Genomic DNA, 22393 nt, shown 5'->3' on the forward strand with positions numbered 1-22393 from the left:
ACTGAGTAGGTTCTTTAGGCGCCATCATCACAACAAGCACATAGGTCACTGATTTTTAGGGAGATATATGTTTGACTCCAGCTAGAAAAACAAGGTTTGACATCTCAACTGTGCAAGAAAGGATACTTAATCCAGGATCAGTTTACTGAACAAACTTACTCAGCTTCAAACTAATTTTATGCATAAAAACAAATAAACTAAAATTAACTCGTGTCCATCAATGTTTCTCAAGCTATCTTTAAATATGATTTCAGGCTTATGTGATCGTATAGTATTTTGGAAAAAGTTATGTGGTGTGAATGGTTTGAAACAGCAACTGCCCACAACTTCCTCCAAAACCCTTTTGCTCACCCCAAGCTAGATGAATGCTGAAGGGAAGTCTCGTGATCAAACCTGAGAACGTGCTTCAATTATTTTTTAAAAGTATAACTTATGGATTTTTAAACAAAACTACCAAATAACATTGCCTGGGTGGCACAGTGGCAGTGATTAGTACTGCTGGCTCACAGATCCAGGCATCCTGGTTCAATTCTGGCCTTGGGTGACTGACTGCCTGTGTGGAGTTTGTACTTTCTCCCTGTGTCTATGTGGGTTTTCTCAGGGTGCTCCCAAAGCCTCCGTACCTTGGGAATCTGCAAATTAGACTGAGGCTTTATGCCTCGCTCTATTATGCAGATTTGCTAAAAAGTGATCCTGCCCTTGTGGGCAGACCCTTGCAACGTCTCGCGAGATTGCATTGAATCTCGCATGGTGTTGCGATCTGGGTAGATCCCGGGGGCGGGGTCTCCCAGCTTTCACCGGCAATGCTGTGCCACGGCGAGCTGCTTTTCCGGTGCAGCATGGCCGGCGGATTGCACCCTCTGATTCCTCCTTTTGCCAATCCTCTTTCCATTCTAATATATAAACCAACAATACCTTGAACTCTTATCTTGTATAGTAACACTCCCCTTTATCCACCCTACTTGTTGCATCCTCAACAAGCTCAAATACATTTGTCAAACACAATTTCCATTTCACAAATCACATTGAGGCTGCCGGATGGCTTTATGGCTCATAGCTCCCTAACTCCCCAGGGTTTTATGCCAAAGATTGCCCGTAGAACCTTTTTCGGCAATTCCCAGGTAAGGGTTTATGCAGCAATTGTCCAGAAGTCCTAAGTTCCCCTGGACAATTGCACAGCGCAGGGAACCATCAAAGTGATCAAATTGCTTACTTTGGAAGGTTTTGCCAGCGTTACACTAATAGCTACTCTGAAAGTGTAAGATGTAAAAAACACTTTTATCTTCACCATAACTAATTTAAACACCCAGACAAGCCCCCACATCGGACAGCCCCCACACTTCTCACCACACAGGGGACTGACCCCACCCACCCCGCAACTAAGCATCTCCCCCCCCCCCCCCCCCCCCCCCACAATATTTACCACCCCCGTACACTCCCCATCTGCACGACTGGACACCCCCAACCCCAACTCAACCTAGCTGGACATTGCCCCACCCGACCTGGCTGGATATTGCGCTCGCGGCTGACCCAACCTGACCACATTCCACTCTGAGGAGGTTAAGGGCCAACGATTTCTAAGCAACTTGCTGATATCCCTTTAATAATGGATTCCAGCATTTTCCCAATTCCTGATGTTGGCCCAAAGTTTCCTGCTGTCTGCCTTCCACCTTTTTTGCATAGAGGCATTACCTTTGCAGTGTTCCAATCCATTGGGACTTGTCCAGAACCACCGATGTATCCTCTGTAACACTTCTTTTAAGACCTTAGGATTCAGGCCATCAGATCCTGGGGACTTGTCAGCCTTTAGTCCCATTAGTTTGCCCAGTACATTTTCTTCATTGATAATGATTCTTTTAAATTCCTCCCTCTTTTTTGCCTCTTGATTTTCTACAATTCTTTGGAGGTTTTTGGTGTCTTCTACTTTGAAGATGTTCAAATTCTCTTCCTTGTTTCCCACTATTAATTCCCCAGTCTCTTCCTCTGAAGGACTAATGCTGACTTTGGCTACTCTTTCCCATTTTATATACTTGTAGAAGCTTTTCCTGTCATTTCTTAACATTGCTTGCTAGTTTTCCCTCACACTGTAATTTCTCGCTCTTCTTTTTAAGTCATCCTCTGTGGGTTTCTAAAATGTTTCCAATCTTCTGGTCGACCAGTAACCTTTGCAGCATTGTATGCTTTTTCTTTCAATTCAATACCATCAGCAACATTATAATGGAGATTCTCTTTTTGTCACGTTGATTGAGAAATAAATATTTATCAGGGGAATCTCCTCTGCTCTTCCTTGAAATAGTGTCAGGTGATCCTTTGCAATACGAAGGGGTAACATGAATTAATATTTCTCTGCTGGTGAAAGAATGTGGTGTCCTCTCAGTTAACGATGACATTGTTCATGATTTATGAACAGATTCTCATATTTCATTAAAGTAATGCCTCAGATCATTCATGTCTGGCCTTAAGAATGGAATTTACATTCCAGTCTCCAAGAGTAACTTCAAAAATTATCACCAATTAACGATTCCTGACCTTAAGCCAATAAAACCAGGCTAGAAATCATAAATGTTATTAGCGAGAAATAAAGGTTAACTATTTGCCACAGAATTTATTGAATGAAATCTGAATGGGCTAACACCACAGTTGAGATATCAAAGTGAGGGGTTTGTTGTAAGTTACATGTTCATGAGAACAGCAGCTGTAATTTCTACTCAATGGCCAGGACTTTGTCAACAGCCTGTCATCAGTCCTGATGTCGTAGCTGGGACTGTGCACCACTTACATTCTCTCTCTTTTCCCCACCTTTCCCATGGGATTGCAATTCAAATTCAAAGTGCTGGCAGCATTCGAGCAAAACCACATATGATTCAGTCACACGGGAAACTTTTCATTGGCGAAACCTGCTGTCAGTTGATAATGGAGCAGATATGGGTGAGCTATAAAAGAACCTCCTCGTTAGACAGGGAAATTCTGCATCACAGTCACAATTTCTCTGCCCAACTCTGTTGCTATCAACAGAAAGTTTGAGAGCACCAAGTGCTTTGCAAAATTGAACTTCCCATATTTCACATTGCTTTAATTTCACTTTATTCATATGTGCATCATCGTCATTTGTTCGGGTTAGCTTAGTCAGGGAGTTAAATGTATTGGCATTCCTCATGGTTGGCAAGCGCTGATGTTTATAATAATAATAATCTTTTATTGTCACAAGTATGAAGTTACTGTGAAAAGCCCCCAGTCGCCACATTCCACCGCCTCTTCGGGTAAGCTGGTATGCGAATTGAACCCTCGCTGCTGGCCTTGTTCTGCATTACAAACCAGCTATCTAACCCATTGAGATAAACCAGGTTACAGGGGATGAGAGACATTTCCTTTATTCTGGAAGAAACAGTGTTGTGTTTTTTTCAGTTCACTCATTCTTGAATGTTCGTGTTAGTGTCCAGTGTAGTACTCGCCACTTTGTACATGGCTGAACTTGCAGGCTCTGCCATCTATATATGTTGTAAAGGACGCTGTCTGCGTTCATTCTGAGTGGGGATAATTAAAATGTTGTCGGTGAACTTAAAGCTCTGTGAGGACTCTGCCAGCCAACACCCTGAGGTGGGCCCACATTCTCCACACCACAGCCAGAGCATCATGTTCTTTCCAGTTCACTCCCTCATGACCCAGCCCTAGTCCACATCCTCCCTCACTGCTAACTCACCTTTGCCGGTGCCGAGATTCGGGTACTCTAAATTTATTTTTAAAAAGTTATTCCCCTTTGTTCCTATTTCTTTTATTTTATCGTTTTTTTGGTCCATGGACCCATAATCAGAATGTGCCTTCAAGCAGTGGATTCAAGCTGAAGCAGCCTGCTTGTCTGGACAGTGTGCTCCAGGTTTTATATTTTGGAGAGGAGCAAAGAAATTCGTAGGTGGCATGTGAATCTGAAGAACCAGCTTTGGAGGACATCCGTTCAATTGCTGCAAAAGTGAAGAACTGCTTTATTGTTCTAAAGCCTGTGAGTGGCTGGCACATATTTACTATATATTTGAAATTATCCTGAACCTACAGAGAAAATGGGCAGCCTTGCCAGAGAAAACCATCTCAAGGCTAGAAAAAAGAAGTATTGAACTGAAGGCTTGAACCCCTGAAAGAAATTAACTGGAAGCCATCCTAGCACATCAAATCCTTTATCCTTTTATTCTATCATTACTGTCTTCCCTCTGCAACACCCTTTCCCTCTATGTTGTCTGTGCATGTGTGTGCATATATATACATAGATACACAGAGAGAGAGAGAGGCAAGTTGGAAGGGGGGGGGCATTGAGAAAGGGGTATTAGGTAGTCAGTTACATTTTTGTTAGTTTCATTATATTACTGTTAAATAATAAAAGATCATTTGTGTTCAATTTACAAACCTGGTGAGCAAAAAAACTCAGTTTTTTGGAGCTCAGCCAAGGTCCTCAGGTGTTTTAAAATAACATCTGATTTCACTTGTGTTGTGACTCCGAGGCTGGATTTGACCGTGCACTAGCCCAGGGGGTCATGACAATGTTCAACTACTCAAATGTCTAGATAACTTCGCAACCTGTCTGGGGCTCAAAGAACTCACTTCACTTTATTTGGAATTACTGATGTTATTTTGTTTCCTCAAAGATTTCGGAAGGCAGCAGAATATTAATCAGCTTTAAAAAACAGTAAATGAAAAAATAAAAAGTACAATGAGACAACATATATTTTACTGTGGTTATGAACTTAACCATCTCAATAAGTAGAAAATAAGTTGTGACTGTCATACTAACTAGGTATCCTTTCATGAAAGCGTATTTCCTTTTCCCAACACGCACAGAATCTATATGGATCTATATAATTCTGAAATGATTTAAAACAGATGCTGCTGGAACGAGACAGGATGAGAAATGTTTGCAAAAAAATGACCAGGACAAAGTAAATTCAACAGAGAGCACTGCTGAACAGAATTTGAAGCACTTTCACAAGCTGTTTGGAATCTGTTGAGACAAATTAACTAAGCTAATTAGGTTGGTCGAGGCATTTGACAAGGAGAATGCACGAGGGAATCATGCCAATGTTTTATTCAAATAAAGCACAATGCAAGGCTGGCGTCCGCAGTGGCAACCTTGGCAAAGGACATGCACTCCATGGCGGAGGATGTCCGTTCCATGGTTCAGCTCATGATCTCCATTGGTGAAAGCATGAGCATCATGGTGCAGGGTTTCAACTGCACAGTGCAGGCACGAGTGGGAATCTACGAATGTCAGCTCCAGAGGACAGCGGGGCTCCAGCCACCCCCCCCCCCCTCCCCCCACAGAGGACCCCAGGAGCCCCTAGGCACACAAAGGAGGTGGATCAACAAGAGTGCAGCCCAGGGCCCTCCACCAAGGAGACCCTGGGGGTGTCCAGCCAATCTGGCCAGCACGGTGGCACAGTGGTTAGCACTGCTGCCTCACAGCTCCAGGGTCCCAGGTTCAATTCCGGCCTCGGGTGACTGTGTGGAGTTTGCACTTTCTCCCGAGTCTGCGTGAGTTTCCTCCAGGTGCTCCGGTTTCCTCCCACAGTCCAAAGAGGTGCAGGTTTAGGTGGATAGGCCATGATAAATTACTCCTCATGTCCGAAAGGTTAGGTGGGGTTACTGGGTTTTAGGGATGGGGTGGAGGTGTGGGTTTAAGTCGGATGCTCTTTCCAAGGACTGGTGCAGACTCGATGGGCTGAATGGCCTCCTTCTGCACTGTCAAATCTATGATCCATGATCTGACACCCCCCACCCTGTGAGCACCACATCTCCAGCCCCGCATACTGAGGTGGGCAGTACTGCAACACTTAGGAATAGCAGTAATGTCAAGAAGAGTAAGAAACTATAGGCATCTATTGGGCCCTGCTAATCTAGGCATGAATAGAGACAAGTCACCACTGTAATATCGCACTTGTGTTAATAATTAGTTTGTTCACACATACACGTCGTCCATGATGTTATGTCATAGCACCGTGCTCCGCAAACCCCCGTGCACTCGGCGTTTCAGCACAGTGGTTAGCACTGCTGCCTCACAGCACCAGAGACCCTGGTTCAATTACAACCTCAGGCGACTGTCTGTGTGAAGTTTGCACAATCTTCCCTTGTGTTTCCTCCGGGTGCTCCGGTTCCCTCCCACATTCTAAAAATGTGTAGGTTGATTGGCTCTGCTAGATTGCCCCGAAGTGGGGTTATGGGGATAGGATAAGGGATTGGGCCGAGGTAAGGTGATCTTTCAGATAGCTGGCTCAATGGGCCAAATGGCCTCCTTCTCCACTGTCGGGATTCTGTGATTCTCTCTAGAATTCATCCGGTGGAGTGTGAGAATGGTAGCAATATGTCTCTCCCACCTCCTACACTGGCAATGCAGTAAAGCCACACCGTTGCTGGCATGGTTAAACTCCCCTGCAACATCAACATTCAGGCCTCTTATGTCTGACAGTATTCTTTAGTGATGATAATGCCAAGGACAGAAAACATGTTGAGATCCTGACTATCTTGTGCGTAGGTGGAGACAAACACCAGGACCCCTGACCTCAGAGGAGACAGGAATGGCTGAGATTTATCATCCAGCGTTTCTGGGCTTCACGATAAGCCCGTTCATTGATAGGTGGTATTTGCTCTCTGTCACACTGAGGATAAAAGAAGCATTTCTCACTGCACATCATCATCATTCTTCTGCAGCATTCAGCCAATGGCTTTAGCACCCTGAGCATGAACGTAGCCACCGCATGATGACCTCCCACAGGCACCTCAATAATGAGTGGATGTCAGACCCCATGGTGGGGTCCCTAGTCCTGGCCGTTCCCAAATCGATAGGCTATGAGAGCAACCCTAGCTCTGCGCCCCATGCAGGCCCTGACCATCACCCAAGTTCTTTCCTCCTCCTCGTCTGCATGTGGCCCTTGCCATCCTCCTCCTCATCCAAAGAGATGAGGCACTCCTCCATCTCCTCCTGGTCCAGCTGCTCCCCTGCTGCAGTGTCAGGTTGTGCAGAGGGTAGCAGACTACAAGGGATACCCTCTGTGGGTTATATTGGAGGGCTCCCTCCGATCTCTCCAGGCACCGGAACCACATCCAATCGCCTGCTTCACCAGCACATGTGTTGACGCATGGGTCTCATTATAGCAAGCCTCACCGGGTGATTGTAGCCTCTGCACTGGCGTCATCAGCCACTTCATGAGAGGTAACCTTTGTCCCCAAGGTGCCATCCCTCCAGTCGCCGTTCTCCTTCAAAAATTGCTGGGATCTGGGAGCACGGCAAGATGGAACTATCATGGACACCATTTGCGAAACAGGCACACACCTGCATGATGCCCATTGCGTAGTGTCATGTGAGTGTCCCTTTAAGAAATATTTTGTCTTATCACATGGCTTCAGTTATGTCATTGTGTGGGTGGAGCTGGGCTGTGGCTCTGAGTTTTACTTTTATTTTGGTTTGGGGCTTGTTTTGATGGCTCTTGAGTATTTTGTTTTCGTTTTCACATTTGGCTGCTGTATTCAGACTCTCTACCTTCAGTTTAAAAGCTGTTTCCAGGTTACTTGATAACTTGAAAAGAAATAACTATTTTCTGGAAGAAATTTAAACCTACTGTTTTGGAAAGATCAGGAGAGTATCCAAACCAGGTCTTGAGTGCTATATTCTGGGTCACACCTTTGAAAAGGGTTTCCTGGTTTATGGAATCTTGTTATTAACTTAGAAGAGGATAAGAGGGAAATTTATTAAGGGTAACACATAGTGTACTGTAGCTGTGTGGGGTATTTACGTTGGTAGTTGATAAAAATGCTTACTGCGTGTGTTTCGAAAAATGTTAACTAAATTCGTAGAATAAACTTTGTTTTAGATTAAAAGTGCTTACGGCCTCTGTTGAATAACATCTGAAAGGCAGGCCCTTGTGCTCAAAGTAAATAAACAGTTGTAGGTCAGGTGAACTCCATGATATGTTTTGGAGTTTTCTGAACCCTGGCCCATAACAGTAGTCACAGACAATCTGGACATTGAGGGAGTGGAATCCCTTGGGGTTCAAAAATGGCACCCCATGCTGCCATAGGGAGCACAGAGTCACGTGGATGCAGTCGATGACACCCTGTACCTGGGCCAAGATTGCTATGTGGTGAAATCCATGGTCCTGGAGTCCTGGATTACGTGGTCGTGGCACCGTTAATGTACATGTGGACCCTTACAAACAGCACATCGGTGATCTTCCTGCACTTGTGCACTGCTGACTGGGATCCGCCACACAAATCACCTGTGCAGCCTTGAAACCAGCCACTGGGATAGCAGTTCAGATCAGCAGGAACTTTCACGGCCACAGGCAATGGGTGGCACAGGTGGTTCACCGTCCCTGAGACTGGATGTCTGACATCTGGAGGTATGATAGTTCTACGTCAGTGGCGGGCCAGTGGGGGGCACTGCTGCCTTACGGTGCAGAAGACCCGGGTTCGATCACGGCCCGGGTCACTGTCCGTGTGGAGTTTGCACATTCTCTCCATGTCTGCGTGGGCCACACCCCCACAACCCAAAGATGTGCAGGGTAGGTGGATGGGCCGAGTTCCGTGTGGTCAGGACGGTCAGGAACTGGCGTGGCAGCTGCGGACTGTGTCCAGCGCCGCCACACTTGGCCGGGATCCGTGCCACTGGCCGGGTGGGGAGCTTCCGCGTGAGCTCGGTGAACTGGGTGGTCGTTTTTGGCACGGGAGCTGCAAGCTCCTCATCTGTCCCGGAATCGTTGAGGGTTCAGCACTGCCTTTAGCATCATAAAACGCCCTCTAAATGCCAGTTGAAACGGAGAATCCAGCCCCAGGTCTATAGCAAGCTGTTTTGGCTGAAGGAGTTTTTAGTATAGGGACAGCAGGATTTGCAGGCTGTTCCTGAAAGGGTCTCACTGTACTTTTCTGAAAGGAAATCTTTACACAATAGTACAAGTATCCCTGTGTTTGCTGGCTTTATTTATAAGTGGCTTTTGATCGGTCATAGGATTTGCTTAATTAGAAATAGCGAAGATATGAGGTAAATAAAGTGTTTCCTTGATTTTTTGTTTATTTTTTTAAACTGTTAATTGTAGAGCTTTTTTCTGTGATGTTAATACTGTGTTAATAATAAAGTTTGTTTTAACATAAAAGATCTCTGTTAGTCAGTAAAATCACTCATGGGGCGAAGGTATCCTTTCCTCACAATTTTACAAATTGATAAGTTGTTGAGGTCTGATCCGGTTTCCTAATATAAATTGAGGTCTAGTCTGATACCAGAACATCAAAATGAGAGATGCAAACTCCACCTGGACATCCACCTGTGCACATCCCCTTATTTGAGTGCTTTTTCACCAAGTCTCACTCCTTCCGCTGTAACAGAATAGCCACTTCCCCACAGTTCTCCCTCACAACTCCACCTGACTGAAGTCCTTCAACTCAGAGCCTCAGCAGGCCATGTGACGCCCCCAAGGGTGAGGGGTTAGGTCATTTGAGTGCATTCAATGGACCTGTGTTCTAACCACACGGGGGAACAAGATGATGTCCCATCATCCCTGGAATGGGATCACTGATGAGCAACTTCACCATAAGGCCTTGCATTGGAGGCGACATCAGGGGCACCTCTGTTATGCAGATCTTAGTACGCTCCTTGGAATTTAATGGTTTAGGCTTCCAATGGGGTAACAATTGGGTGTCAATCAATGGAACACTCATGCATTGCAATGCTGATTAAATTGGCAAAATTGACTCATCAAAGAAGAGTCCGGGAGCTGATTAGGCAACAGGTTTCCGCTTCCAGCAGACGAGGCACACCTGATGCATATGAAGACTACAATTAGCACGTCAACTTCATCCTTAGAGGGCACCCTCATTCCCCCAGCTCTTATGGACTGTGGATTAAACAAACCTTCTAACTTGAACATCCAGCTACCCAGATATCCCCGATAGCCTGGCCTCCACAACCAATGGCCTTAAACTTCTGTACAGCTTGTGCCCTCTGGTTTTGCAGTGCTGCCTGAGTGTGGGGATTCACTCTCACTGAAGTCGTCCTTCCCCATGTATGCAGGTCTTTATGCCTCCAGAGACTGGTAAACACCCCTTGTCAGAGTCCTCTACTCTATCCATACAGCCTGGCCTTCATGGGACCCACCCAAGAATTTCACAGTCAAGGTAGCACGGTGGCCTAGTGGTTAGCAGTGCTGCCTCACGGCGACCTGGTCGCAGGTTCACTCCCGGCTCTAGGTCGCTGTCCGTGCAGAGTTGCACATTCTCCCCGTGTTTGCGTGGGTTTCGCCCCCACAACCCAAAGATGTGCAGGGCAAGTGGATTGGCCACGCTAAATTGCCCCTTAACTGGAAAAAATGAATTGGGTACTCTAAATTTAAAAAAAAAGAATCACAGTCACCCCAGTGCTGAACCAATGGATTCACCTGCTCCCACCCACTTTACAGCTGCAACTCTAGAAGGGCAATCCCTCAGATGGTTATATGGGCAGAAGTCCAGCAGGAGGACACTGGTAGCACTGCCTTCATACCAGCCGCAAGACCCCTTTAAACCTAGAGGCTCACAGGTATGAAGGCTGCCAAGGCCTGCAAGCAACCCCACACCCCGAGATGCCGACACTGAACACCCCCCCCCCTCCCCAGAGTCGAACATATTTGGGTCCCAAACATCCTCTCCGCTGCCCCCTCTGCAACCAGTACCCTGGATGGTAATGGCGACGTTGAGTGCTTCCCTCCGATATCACCTTCAGAGGTGAGCTTGCCAGGTTCTCGTTTTCATACAGCTCTTGTAAATCAGGCTGGTGTGACAGCATGCCGACGGCAGGCAAATATTCATTCAGGGGAAAATTCTGGAGGAAGAGTTTGCTAATGATGCTGTAATGTATTAAAAGTATGTTCCCAGTCTTCCGTGGCGTTTTTCTTGTTAGGCCACTGGTAGGCGGCCTGGAAAATGGGAAAACGCAATCGCGCTGGCAAGATCCACGTTTTCCAATTCTGGACGACTTTTCTGCCAGCATCGCTTTTCTCGCTGACGAATGATGCAGGCTCAAAATCACCGGCGCTCTTTCTGCTTGCAGACGACAGGCCCCTGCATATGAATTTACGTAGCTTCCAGCAAGTATTAGTGAGCCACATTGTGATAATCTGATTGTTAGTGTAATTCTTGGTGCACTCCATTCCCCATGACAAAGCCTTGACCAATCAGAGTTAACTTGCCAACCATTCAGCACTCTTTTTGCAGTATAAATTGATGCTCCCTTTGAATTTTGACACTCAATTCTGATGAGTGCAAGATGAAAAGTTTCAACAGCAAATCTCTTTTTTTCAACACTGCTCATGTGAATACATGTAAAATGCATGGGTTTTACAGTGAGTCTATATCATCTGGACCGCTCTGTAACAATACTTCTATTCTTTCATGCATGGTATTTCTCAGAGATATTTATATAATCTGCACATTTTCACATCAGATGTTGGCAGTTATTTTCCTCCAGTCAAACGTACACTGTGCTGTTACACGAATGGCAGAACCATATTTTTTATATTCGAAATTAAAACCTTAGGTATGCAGAAAACTGACTTAAACCCAACTTTCTTAAAGAATGGAGCAAAGCAACGTCTGTGACAAACAATGAAAGAACCTGGATAACCAACAGATGCATGTATGGACCCCTTCATTGCCTTTGGCATTAAATTTATTCTCATGGTTGTGGCAACTCTACTTGATCAGAAACAATGGAAGTTTACAGGCCTGTATCTGCAATTAAACCCTGACCATCTATTACTCCACAAAAAATGGAATAAAGAACAAAAGGAAAATAATGTTAATTTTCCAGTTCTGAGCTCGTTAACTTTACTCACTGGAGGAAAGCTCAGCAGTCTGTCGTTATAAATCACCTTAAATTGATGCTACCTGCTGAACTGCAGTCATAAACAGGCTATATAAAATCCCTGAGATCATCAGCTTACCTTCACACTTCTGGGATGTTTCACTCTGTTTGTGGCCAGCAGGGCATTTGCATTCGTAGGAACCAACAGTGTTGATGCAGTTTCCACCTTGGCACATGCCTGGGATTGCCTGGCATTCATCAACATCTGGAATAAGACAGCAGTCCAGTTAAGTACACTGCAAATCAAGTCAGACTGCACACATTAGCAACATATGTCTTCAGAAAACACTGCTGCAGTAAGCACAGCAGCTGCTGCTGGGTCTGAAGAGAGAGAAAGAAAAAAAGTGTACTGTGAGATTATCAAGCTTGTTGGGTCAAAACTGCAGCGTTCATAATAAGTTTTCATCTAGATAGCTTCTAGATGCAGTTCAAGCCTAAAATTAATAGAACTTTTAAATTAATATATAAAATGATTCATACCAAACATATTCTACTTTCATTTATGAGAAAATCTGCTTTTGTGGAAATTCTGCACCATTTCTAATGGCTTCCATCAGCCAAATTCTATCTAACCCTAACAGTCCTGGCTTCCTCTGATATTCTTTGTGCTTCTCTGCATGCAGAGCTATTCAGAGGAATCTAGAAATCAGTGTTCCCTCCAAAGCCTACACGATTATCGATGATTTTAGTTTCCTACTTATCACGCTGCCGTTTGCTTGCACCATGGGGCCAGTTTCCACAGATGCACCAAAGTGATGCTCAATTCCACTCTACCACAGACTCCAGGTAACTTGCTTGAGCAACGGTAAATCTGGGATGAGTGGCATTTTAACCCAGCTCAGTATCAGTAATGCTGGCTCTGCCTCTGCTCCAATAACCTCCACAGTTGCCCTCTCAGGTTATTCTGATAGACACCACCTTTCTGAATTTTCTACCTGATCAAGTATTGGTCCAGCATCAATATTAATTTCTTTCACCGCAAGACACTGGCTGGCTCTGTCTGCAGATACAGGGACAAAAATGTGCAAAATTGGAAATGAACTGAAATATGAGATATACTAAATAATTCTAATTAACCCTGCAAAAGCATACTAATAGATGGAATAGGTTTCACGTTTGACTCAATGGTGTCATGCTGTAAAACCGCTGATGGATTTATTTGGATATCTAGTCACTGGCAGTTCTAAATTAAAATCTCTCACTGCAAGTTGTAAGAGCTTGTAAACCAGTTTATGGAAACGGAAACGAGTTTTAAAGTGTTTCCATTGCGGCTACAAAGAATGGGGGTGTATGCAGGGCGAGAAGGAGAGAGCTGTGCCACCATGGGATTTGAGCAATGTTACAAAAAACACATAGTAAGTAAAGTTCAAACTGTCACACAACAATGTCAGGCCTTTAAAGCAGCATGATTGTAACTGAAAAATGAGATCTGACACAGCATTGTTCGTAAGTGCTCTGCAGCACAATAGAGATGATTACCTGCTACAAGGGACGTTTTCCCATGTGTACCTTTAAAGTAATCCATATGAGAAACGATCAAAATAAGAAGTCTGGGCAATTGAAGCTACTTGCAAAATCTGAGGTCAATTCGAAGGCAGTTGTAACTGCTTGCAAATTTCTAGCTCCAGGTTAAAAGAATTCAGCAGGAAGTGCCTGCCTTACTTCTCCGTTTTTGAAAAATATTACTTTGGATCTGTAACATTTTGGCATCTGGGTTATCCTGGATGTATAACTCCTATGCGAAATAATAATGATAGATAAACCGCACCTTTACTTTTGCAAACATTTTATAATGTGATGAGTTAATTTTGCTTAAAGTATGTAATTGCATTGCAAAAGCATTGTTGCAGTTAGGTTCTTACTTCCTAAAAGAAAGACACTGCCCCTCAAAATGTGCTACATAAACATTAGTATGTCAAAGAATAGTAAAAGTTGTAGTAGTCTTAAATTTAAATTAAGACATTTGCATGGGTATAAAGTAAGATTTGGATATAGTGGACTGGGAAAATAGGTAAAAGGTAACAAGAGTAGAGAAGCAGTGATAGACACGTCAGGAGATATCTCATAACTCTCAATAAAGATATGTTCCATTGAGTATTTTATATCTGTCTTCACAAGACGGAAAACTTATTCCAAGAAAGTTGCAAATCCAGAGGCAGAAGGGAGGAACCTCGAACAATTGGGTGTCCTGATACATAAATAACAAATCATCACCATGCAGATACAGCAAGAAATTAGAAAGGCAAATAGAATGTTGTCTTTGTTGTAAGTGTAAGCGTAGAGATGTCTTACTACAAATGTACTCCTTACATAAGCATGGAATGGGGAGATGTGGTGGGGTTGGGGGAGGGAAGAGGAAGCATGAAGAAGTGGCCAAATGTGGAGGACATCATGTTGGGCAGAGCACTAAGTTAATCACTAGACTCGCTTTCACTTCTAAATGTGCAGTTCTTGGTTTGTGGGCATCATGTAAATATTTGACACATGAACTCAGATGTCTGAGCCTTGGCTACAGAAGAGAGGTGAAGTGACGAAAGGGAGCAACACGTGTACATTAACAGTGACAGCTAAACCTCTGGGAAAATGTACATCCTTCATTAGCGGCACGATTTGATATGATCCAGCCCATGTCTTCGATGGATGTGTTCTCACAAGCAGCTCAAAAAGTTTCATACCGTGCCGTTTCTGCTGGGTCAGAGCTGAAACAAGCCATAATCAGATTATCCCTGATGTTAATTACAAGTGATTGGTTGGTGGAGTATTTTTCTATTTCCTTCTCTAACTGCGAACATTCATTTAATCTACGGATTGGGAAATAGAAATTCCAATCGTGTCTGTATAACAGCAAGTGAATTCATCAGAATATTTGAGCAGAGCAGCTCCAGAGGCAATGATTAAAATTAGTAGTGTAAACAAGGAACCAATTAGATTCTAAGGGAATAGAGACCAGTTATTCCTGTGCCATGTTAGAACTTCAGGACACCTTAGGCTCTTGTGGGACCACGTGTGTAGATGTATGAGAAGTGTCTCCATCAACTTGAGCTTCAGCTCAGCGGTTTTGAGTTTGACGGCAGCGGGAATATCAGGGAGAAGGAGAGTTACCGGCTCATAAATTACAGAGGGTGGGTTAGAGAAGGAGGTAGGTACCATATTAGATAGGAGCAGACTAAAAAGGATTAAGATGAATACAAAGACAAATTTACAATACAAATATCTAAACTCAAAGTGTGGCTAATAAGGTTGGGAAGCTACGAGCAGAAAAACAGCCATGTCTAAATATGATGTGGTGGTAATAACAGTAGTGTGACTTAAGATTGGAGAGGACTGAGGGTCAATATTCAAGGATGCAAGGTGTTCAGAAAAGATGGGGAAGGAGAAAAGAGGTGGGGTGGCGGTATTGAATAAGGAACACATTGTAGTGTTAGAAAGAAAGGATGTCCTGGAAGGGGCAAAGACAGAATCCATTCAGCTACAGTTGAGAAGTGGAAAAACTGATGATCAGATTACTGAGTAATCAGTACAATGCTCCTCCTGCAGAATGTTTGAGGTGAGGGACGCCGTCAGTGTCCCTGCTGATTTCATCTGTGGGAAGTGCACCCAACTCCAGCTCCTCAAAAGCCGTGTTAGGGACCTGGAGCTTGAGCTGGATGAACTTCGGATCATTCGGGAGGCAGAGGGGGTCATAGATAGGAGCTTCAGGGAAGTAGTTACACCAAAGACTGGAGATAGATGGGTAACTGTAAGAGGGACTGGGAAGAAGCAGTCAGTGCAGGGACCCCCTGCGGTCGTTCCCCTGAGTAACAAGTATACCGTTTTGGATACTTGTGGGGGGTGTCTTACCAGGGGTAAGCCATGGGGTAGGGCCTCTGGCACGGAGTCTGTCCCTGTTGCTCAGAAGGGAAGGGGGGAAAGGAGTAGAACATTAGTAATTGGGGACTCAATAGTCAGGGGCACAGATAGGAGACTTTGTGGGAGCGAGAGAGACTCACGTTTGGTATGTTGCCTCCCAGGTGCAAGGGTACATGATGTCTCGGATCGTGTTTTCCGGGTCCTTAAGGGGGAGGGGGAGCAGCCCCAAGTCGTAGTCCACATTGGCACTAACGACATAGGTAGGAAAGGGGACAAGGATGTCAGGCAGGCCTTTAGGGAGCTAGGATGGAAGCTCAGAGCGAGAACAAACAGAGTTGTTATCTCTGGGTTGTTGCCCGTGCCACGTGATAGTGAGATGAGGAATAGGGAGAGAGAGCAATTAAACACGTGGCTACAGGGATGATGCAGGCGGGAGGGATTCAGATTTCTGGATAACTGGGGCTCTTTCTGGGGAAGGTGGGACCTCTATAGACAGGATGGTCTACATCTGAACCTGAGGGGCACCAATATCCTGGGGGGGAGATTTGTTAGTGCTCTTTGGGGGGGTTTAAACTAATTCAGCAGGGGCATGGGAACCTGGATTGTAGTTTTGGGGAACGGGAGATTGAGAGTATAGAGGTCAGGAGCACAGATTTGACTTCGCAGGAGGGTGCCAGTGTTCAGGTAGGTGGTTTGAAGTGTGTCTACTTCAATGCCAGGAGTATACGAAATAAGGTAGGGGAACTGGCAGCATGGGTTGGTACCTGGGACCTCGATGTTGTGGCCATTTCAGAGACATGGATAGAGCAGGGACAGGAATGGTTGTTGCTGGTTCCGGGGTTTAGGTGTTTTAGTAAGCTCAGAGAAGGGGGCAAAAGAGGGGGGGGTGTGGCGCTGCTAGTCAAGGACAGTATTACGGTGGCGGAAAGGATGCTAGATGGGGGACTCTTCTTCTGAGGTAGTATGGGCTGAGGTTAGAAACAGGAAAGGAGAGGTCACCCTGTTGGGAGTTTTCTATAGGCCACCTAATAGTTCTAGGGATGTAGAGGAAAGGATGGCGAAGATGATTCTGGAAAAGAGCGAAAGTAACAGGGTAGTTGTTATGGGAGACTTTAACTTTCCAAATATTGACTGGAAAAGATATAGTTCGAGTACATTAGATGGGTCATTCTTTGTACAATGTGTGCAGGAGGGTTTCCTGACACAATATATTGACAGGCCAACAAGAGGCGAGGCCACATTGGATTTGGTTTTGGGTAATGAACCAGGCCAGGTGTTAGATCTGGAGGTAGGTGAGCACTTTGGAAACAGTGACCACAATTCGGTGACCTTTACGTTAGTGATGGAAAGGGATAAGTATCCCCGCAGGGCAAGAGTTATAGCTGGGGGAAGGGCAATTATGATGCCATTAGACATGACTTAGGATGTGTTGGTTGGAGAAGTAGGCTGCAAGGGTTGGGCACACTGGATATGTGGAGCTTGTTCAAGGAACAGCTATTGCGTGTTCTTGATAAGTACGTACCAGTCAGGCAGGGAGAAAGGGGTCAAGCGAGGGAACCGTGGTTTACCAAAGAAGTGGAATCTCTTGTCAAGAGGAAGAAGGAGGCCTATGTGAAGATGAGGCGTGAAGTTTCAGTTGGGGCGCTTGATAGTTACAAGGAAGCGAGGAAGGATCTAAAGAGAGAGCTGAGACGAGCAAGGAGGGGACATGAGAAGTCTTTGGCAGGTAGGATCAAGGAAAACCCAAAAGCTTTCTATAGGTATGTCAGGAATAAAAGAATGACTAGGGTAAGAGTAGGGCCAGTCAAGGACAGTGGTGGGAAGTTGTGTGTGGAGGCTGAGGAGATAAGCTAGATACTAAATGAATACTTTTCGTCAGTATTCACTCAAGAAAAAGATAATATTGTGGAGGAGAATGCTGAGACCCAGGCTATTAGAATAGATGGCATTGAGGTGCGTAGGGAAGAAGTGTTGGCAATTCTGGACAAGGTGAAAATAGATAAGTCCCCGGGGCCGGATGGGATTTATCCTAGGATTCTCTGGCAAGCCAGGGAAGAGATTGCTGAGCCTTTGGCTTTGATTTTTAGGTCATCATTGGCTACAGGAATAGTGCCAGAGGACTGGAGGATAGCAAATGTGGTCCCTTTGTTCAAGAAGGGGAGTAGAGATAACCCCGGTAACAATAGGCCGGTGAGCCTAACGTCTGTGGTGGGTAAAGTCTTGGAGAGGATTATAAAAGATACGATTTATAATCATCTAGATAGGAATAATATGATTAGGGACAGTCAGCATGGTTTTGTGAAGGGTTGGTCATGCCTCACAAACCTTATCGAGTTCTTTGAGAAGGTGACTGAACAGGTAGACGAGGGTAGAGCAGTTGATGTGGTGTATATGGATTTCAGTAAAGCGTTTGATAAGGTTCCCCACGGTCGGCTATTGCAGAAAATACGGAGGCTGGGGATTGAGGGTGATTTAGAGATGTGGATCAGAAATTGGCTAGTTGAAAGAAGACAGGGTGGTGGTTGATGGCAAATGTTCAGAATGGAGTTCAGTTACGAGTGGCGTACCACAAGGATCTGTTCTGGGGCCGTTGCTGTTTGTCATTTTTATAAATGACCTAGAGGAGGGCACAGAAGGTTGGGTGAGTAAATTTGCAGATGACACTAAAGTTGGTGGAGTTGTAGACAGTGTGGAAGGATGTTGCAGGTTACAGAGGGACATAGATAAGCTGCAGAGCTGGGCTGAGAGGTGGCAAATGGAGTTTAATGTAGAGAAGTGTTAGGTGATTCACTTTGGAAAGAATAACAGGAATGCGGAATATTTAGCTAATGGTAAAATTCTTGGTAGTGTGGATGAGCAGAGGGATCTCGGTGTCCATGTACATAGATCCCTGAAAGTTGCCACCCAGGTTGATAGGGTTGTGAAGAAGGCCTATGGTGTGTTGGCCTTTATTGGTAGAGGGATTGAGTTCCGGAGCCATGAGGTCATGTTGCAGTTGTACAAAACTCTAGTACGGCCGCATTTGGAGTATTGCGTACAGTTCTGGTCGCCTCATTATAGGAAGGACGTGGAAGCTTTGGAACGGGTGCAGAGGAGATTTACCAGGATGTTGCCTGGTATGGAGGGAAAACCTTATGAGGAAAGGCTGATGGACTTAAGGTTGTTTTCGTTAGAGAGAAGAAGGTTAAGAGGTGACTTAATAGAGGCATACAAAATGATCAGAGGGTTAGATAGGGTGGACAGCGAGAGCCTTCTCCCGCGGATGGAGGTGGCTAGCACGAGGGGACATAGCCTTAAATTGAGGGGTAATAGATATAGGACAGAGGTCAGAGGTGGGTTTTTTACGCAAAGAGTGGTCAGGCCGTGGAATGCCCTACCTGCAACAGTAGTGAACTCGCCAACATTGAGGGCATTTAAAAATTTATTGGATAAGCATATGGATGATAAGGGCATAGTGTAGGTTAGATGGCCTTTAGATTTTTTCCATGTCGGTGCAACATCGAGGGCCGAAGGGCCTGAACTGCGCTGTATCGTTCTATGTTCTATGTTCTATAGGTCTCCACATATTAACACAACAGATATAGCATCAAATCCGCTGGGGAAATCACAGATTTGAAAGAATTAAGTAGTGATATCGACGATCTTTAGTTAACCAAATATACGTAGGGATAATGTGAGAAGAAGGGGTAATGAGGTGGGGGAATTTATGGAATGTGTTCAAGAGAACATCTTTAACCAGTATGTTCTCAGTCCAACTAGGAAGGAGGCATTGCTGGTTCTGATGCTGGGGAATGAAGTGGGCCAACAGGACCAAGGTCTGAATTTTCACTCTCGAGTCAGGAGCTTGGAGTCGACAAAATTACAAGTTCCTCAAACCCGACCTGGGAAAAGTGCCGTAGAACTTCTCATTGGAACTGATTGTAGAGGTTGAAAATGTTAGCAAATGCCGTGGCCCTGGAAACTGGCAAGTGCAAAGACGGGCTGGAGGAATGGCCGGCCTGAGTGCTGTGGGAATTTTCCCCCACCCATCCTGCAACCACCCCCCAGTTTAAAAAAGAATGAAAGAAAAAATAGCCCTCCCGGACTCACTTCACCCTCCCCACAATCCCCATCCTTGTCAACCCATGTCAACTCATGCCCTCCACTCAATCCCAATGACCCTCCATACCCGGCTTTGCCCCTCTTCATACCCCCATGGCCGCTTATTCCATCCAAGCCAAACATTACTATTCCTCGTACGCCAATGCCCCTTCACACCCTCCATGCCAACCTTTTTTTAAATAATCTTTATTGTCACAAGTCGGCTTAGATTAACACTGCAATGAAGTTACTATGAAAAGTCCCTAGTCGCCACATTCCGGTGCCTGTTCGGGTACACTGAGGGAGAATTCAGAATGTCCAATTCAGCGCGCGGGAGGAAACCGGAGCACACGGAGGAAACCCACACGGACAGAGGGAGAATATGCAGATTGCGCACAGACAGTGACCCAAGCCGGGAATCGAACCTGAGACCCTGGCGCTGTGAAGCAACAATGCTAACGACTGTGTTACCATGCCTCCCATATGACTCTCCACCCACTTCCCATGGCACTTCACAGCCTCTATAGAACTTAATTCCAACTCAAGCCCCCGAACCACCACTCTTTTCCTTTCCCTGACAGCTTCTATGCCAACTCATCCAATATTCACCATGGGCAGAACTCAGGGCCCATTTTGACGTTAAGTAAAGCTCTCAAGCACATGTTGATGAATTCCTCAGAAAAAAAATCTCCCAGTGATAAAAAAACTATTCACAACATTGAACATACTTTAAATACTTAATCCCTCATAAGCAGCATTTTTATTCACCTTTAAGACTTTATGAGTACCTGGAGCTGTAAATCAAACTGTGAATTGACAGGCACTCCACTGTGATAATGATAGGTTATGAAATCAGTCATGCAGCACTAATCCTATCACGCTAACATTCAGGCTTATGTCAATAGACAGAGTGAGCAGCACGGTGGAGCAGTGGTGAGCATTGCTGCCTCACGGCGCCGCGGTCGCAGGTTCAATCCCGGCTCTGGGCCACTGTCCGTGTGGTGTTTGCACATTCTCCCCGTGTTTGCGTGGATTTCGCACCCGCAACACAAAGATGTGCAGGATAGGTGGATTGGCCAAGCTAAATTGCCCCTTAATTGGAAAAAATTAATTGGGTCCACTAAATTTATTTAACAAAAAAACAGAGTGAAATAGTAAGCACTGATTATTTTTTTTAAATTGTGGACAGCTTGTTCAAATGTTTAAAGATCAGGGGAGTTGAATGTTTTGACAGTTGAACAGTTCCATTTGATGGTTCCAATGGGTTCCTACTCGCCCCCCCCCCCCCCCCCCCCCCCCCCACATCTGCAAAAATGGTTCAGAAGTTGCGGACTTCAGGATCTAGGCCTCTGCAAGCATTTTCACCAAGACAACATGACCATCTGCATGAAAATGTACGCCCAAGTATCTGTGGGAAATACTTGGGCAAGAGTAATGATTGTATCATAAGGTTTAGTGATTTACATTATCAATGGAGAAGAGCAAGGAACAACCTAACATTCTAAATTGGAAGAGGGCTAGCTTCAATGGGATGGGAGGGTATCTAGCCAGCATAAAATGGAACCATTTCAACAAGGGTAGAAGGTGAGGGATCAAAAGCCAAGGCCCCTTGGATGTCAACGGCGATAGAGAATATAAAACAAAAAACAGAGGATGTGTGATATATACTACGCTGAACTTGTAAACAGCTCTGGTTGGCCACAACTAGAGTAGTGCGTTGAGTTCCAGTCATCCCACTTCAGGAAGAATGTTAGTATCCTTGAGAGGGTGCAGAAAGATTTACCAGAATAATTCCAGAGGAGGATTTTAGCCCCAAGGTAGGCTGGAGAAGTTGAGATTGATCTCCTTGGAGCTTTGGTGATTGAAGTGAGATTTCATATAGGTGTACAAGATTATGACAGATTTAAATATGGCTGACAAAGAAAAGCTGTTCCCACTGGCTGATGGTACAAGGGCCTGAGGACACAGATTTAAGGCCTGGGGATTAGATAGTGTGGAAGAACTTTTTATGCAGTAGGTGGTAATGTCCTGAAGCATGATGCCTCAAATGGGTGGTAGAAGCAGAGGCAATAAATGTATATGCCACTGTTGATAAAGGTTAGATCCCAGAGAAGATCCGTAGTGCAGATTGCACATGATAAATAAAAATCAAATCTTTAGAACTTGCATTCTGATTTAATTCTTTTAAAAATATAATTTGGCAATGACTCGAAAAGAAAACTTTGCCATGCTAATTGATTTCTGGCTTTTGTGAAAATGAAACTGACTTGCTATTAAGTAATTCCATAATTTTGTCGAGTTAGTGAAGTGTAGGTTTTCATCAGATTGCAGCTGCAAGCAAACAGAGATCAGTTGATTCATTTGATCAAGCAGCATTTTCTGAAGTGACATTTTTGGAATCTTTGGATGACTATCCACATCGTTATGGAAAAGCGAGTTCTTCTCAGGAGAAGTACAACATCCTTTTTTTAAAAAAATAATTTTTATTGAAAAATTTTGAATTTATACAACAATAACGCACCTTAGTAAAATACCAAAAATAACAATAATAACAATCATAAACATTCGCCCCACCTCCATGAACAACACAGCATT

At 44.7% G+C, this 22393-nt stretch overlaps 1 protein-coding gene across 1 annotated transcript in view; it reads right to left on the reverse strand.

The window, feature by feature from the left end:
* LOC119970306 (fibrillin-2) overlaps positions 1-22393 on the reverse strand; it is a 433007-nt gene that overhangs the window by 286416 nt on the left and 124198 nt on the right. The window contains exon 7 of the mRNA XM_038804706.1: positions 11949-12074. Within this exon, the coding sequence (XP_038660634.1) occupies positions 11949-12074 (126 nt within the window). The remainder of the gene's footprint in view (positions 1-11948; positions 12075-22393) is intronic.

The sequence above is a fragment of the Scyliorhinus canicula genome, chromosome 8 (genome assembly GCF_902713615.1).
Source record: "Scyliorhinus canicula chromosome 8, sScyCan1.1, whole genome shotgun sequence".
In the NCBI taxonomy this organism is placed as follows: Eukaryota; Metazoa; Chordata; class Chondrichthyes; order Carcharhiniformes; family Scyliorhinidae; genus Scyliorhinus; species Scyliorhinus canicula.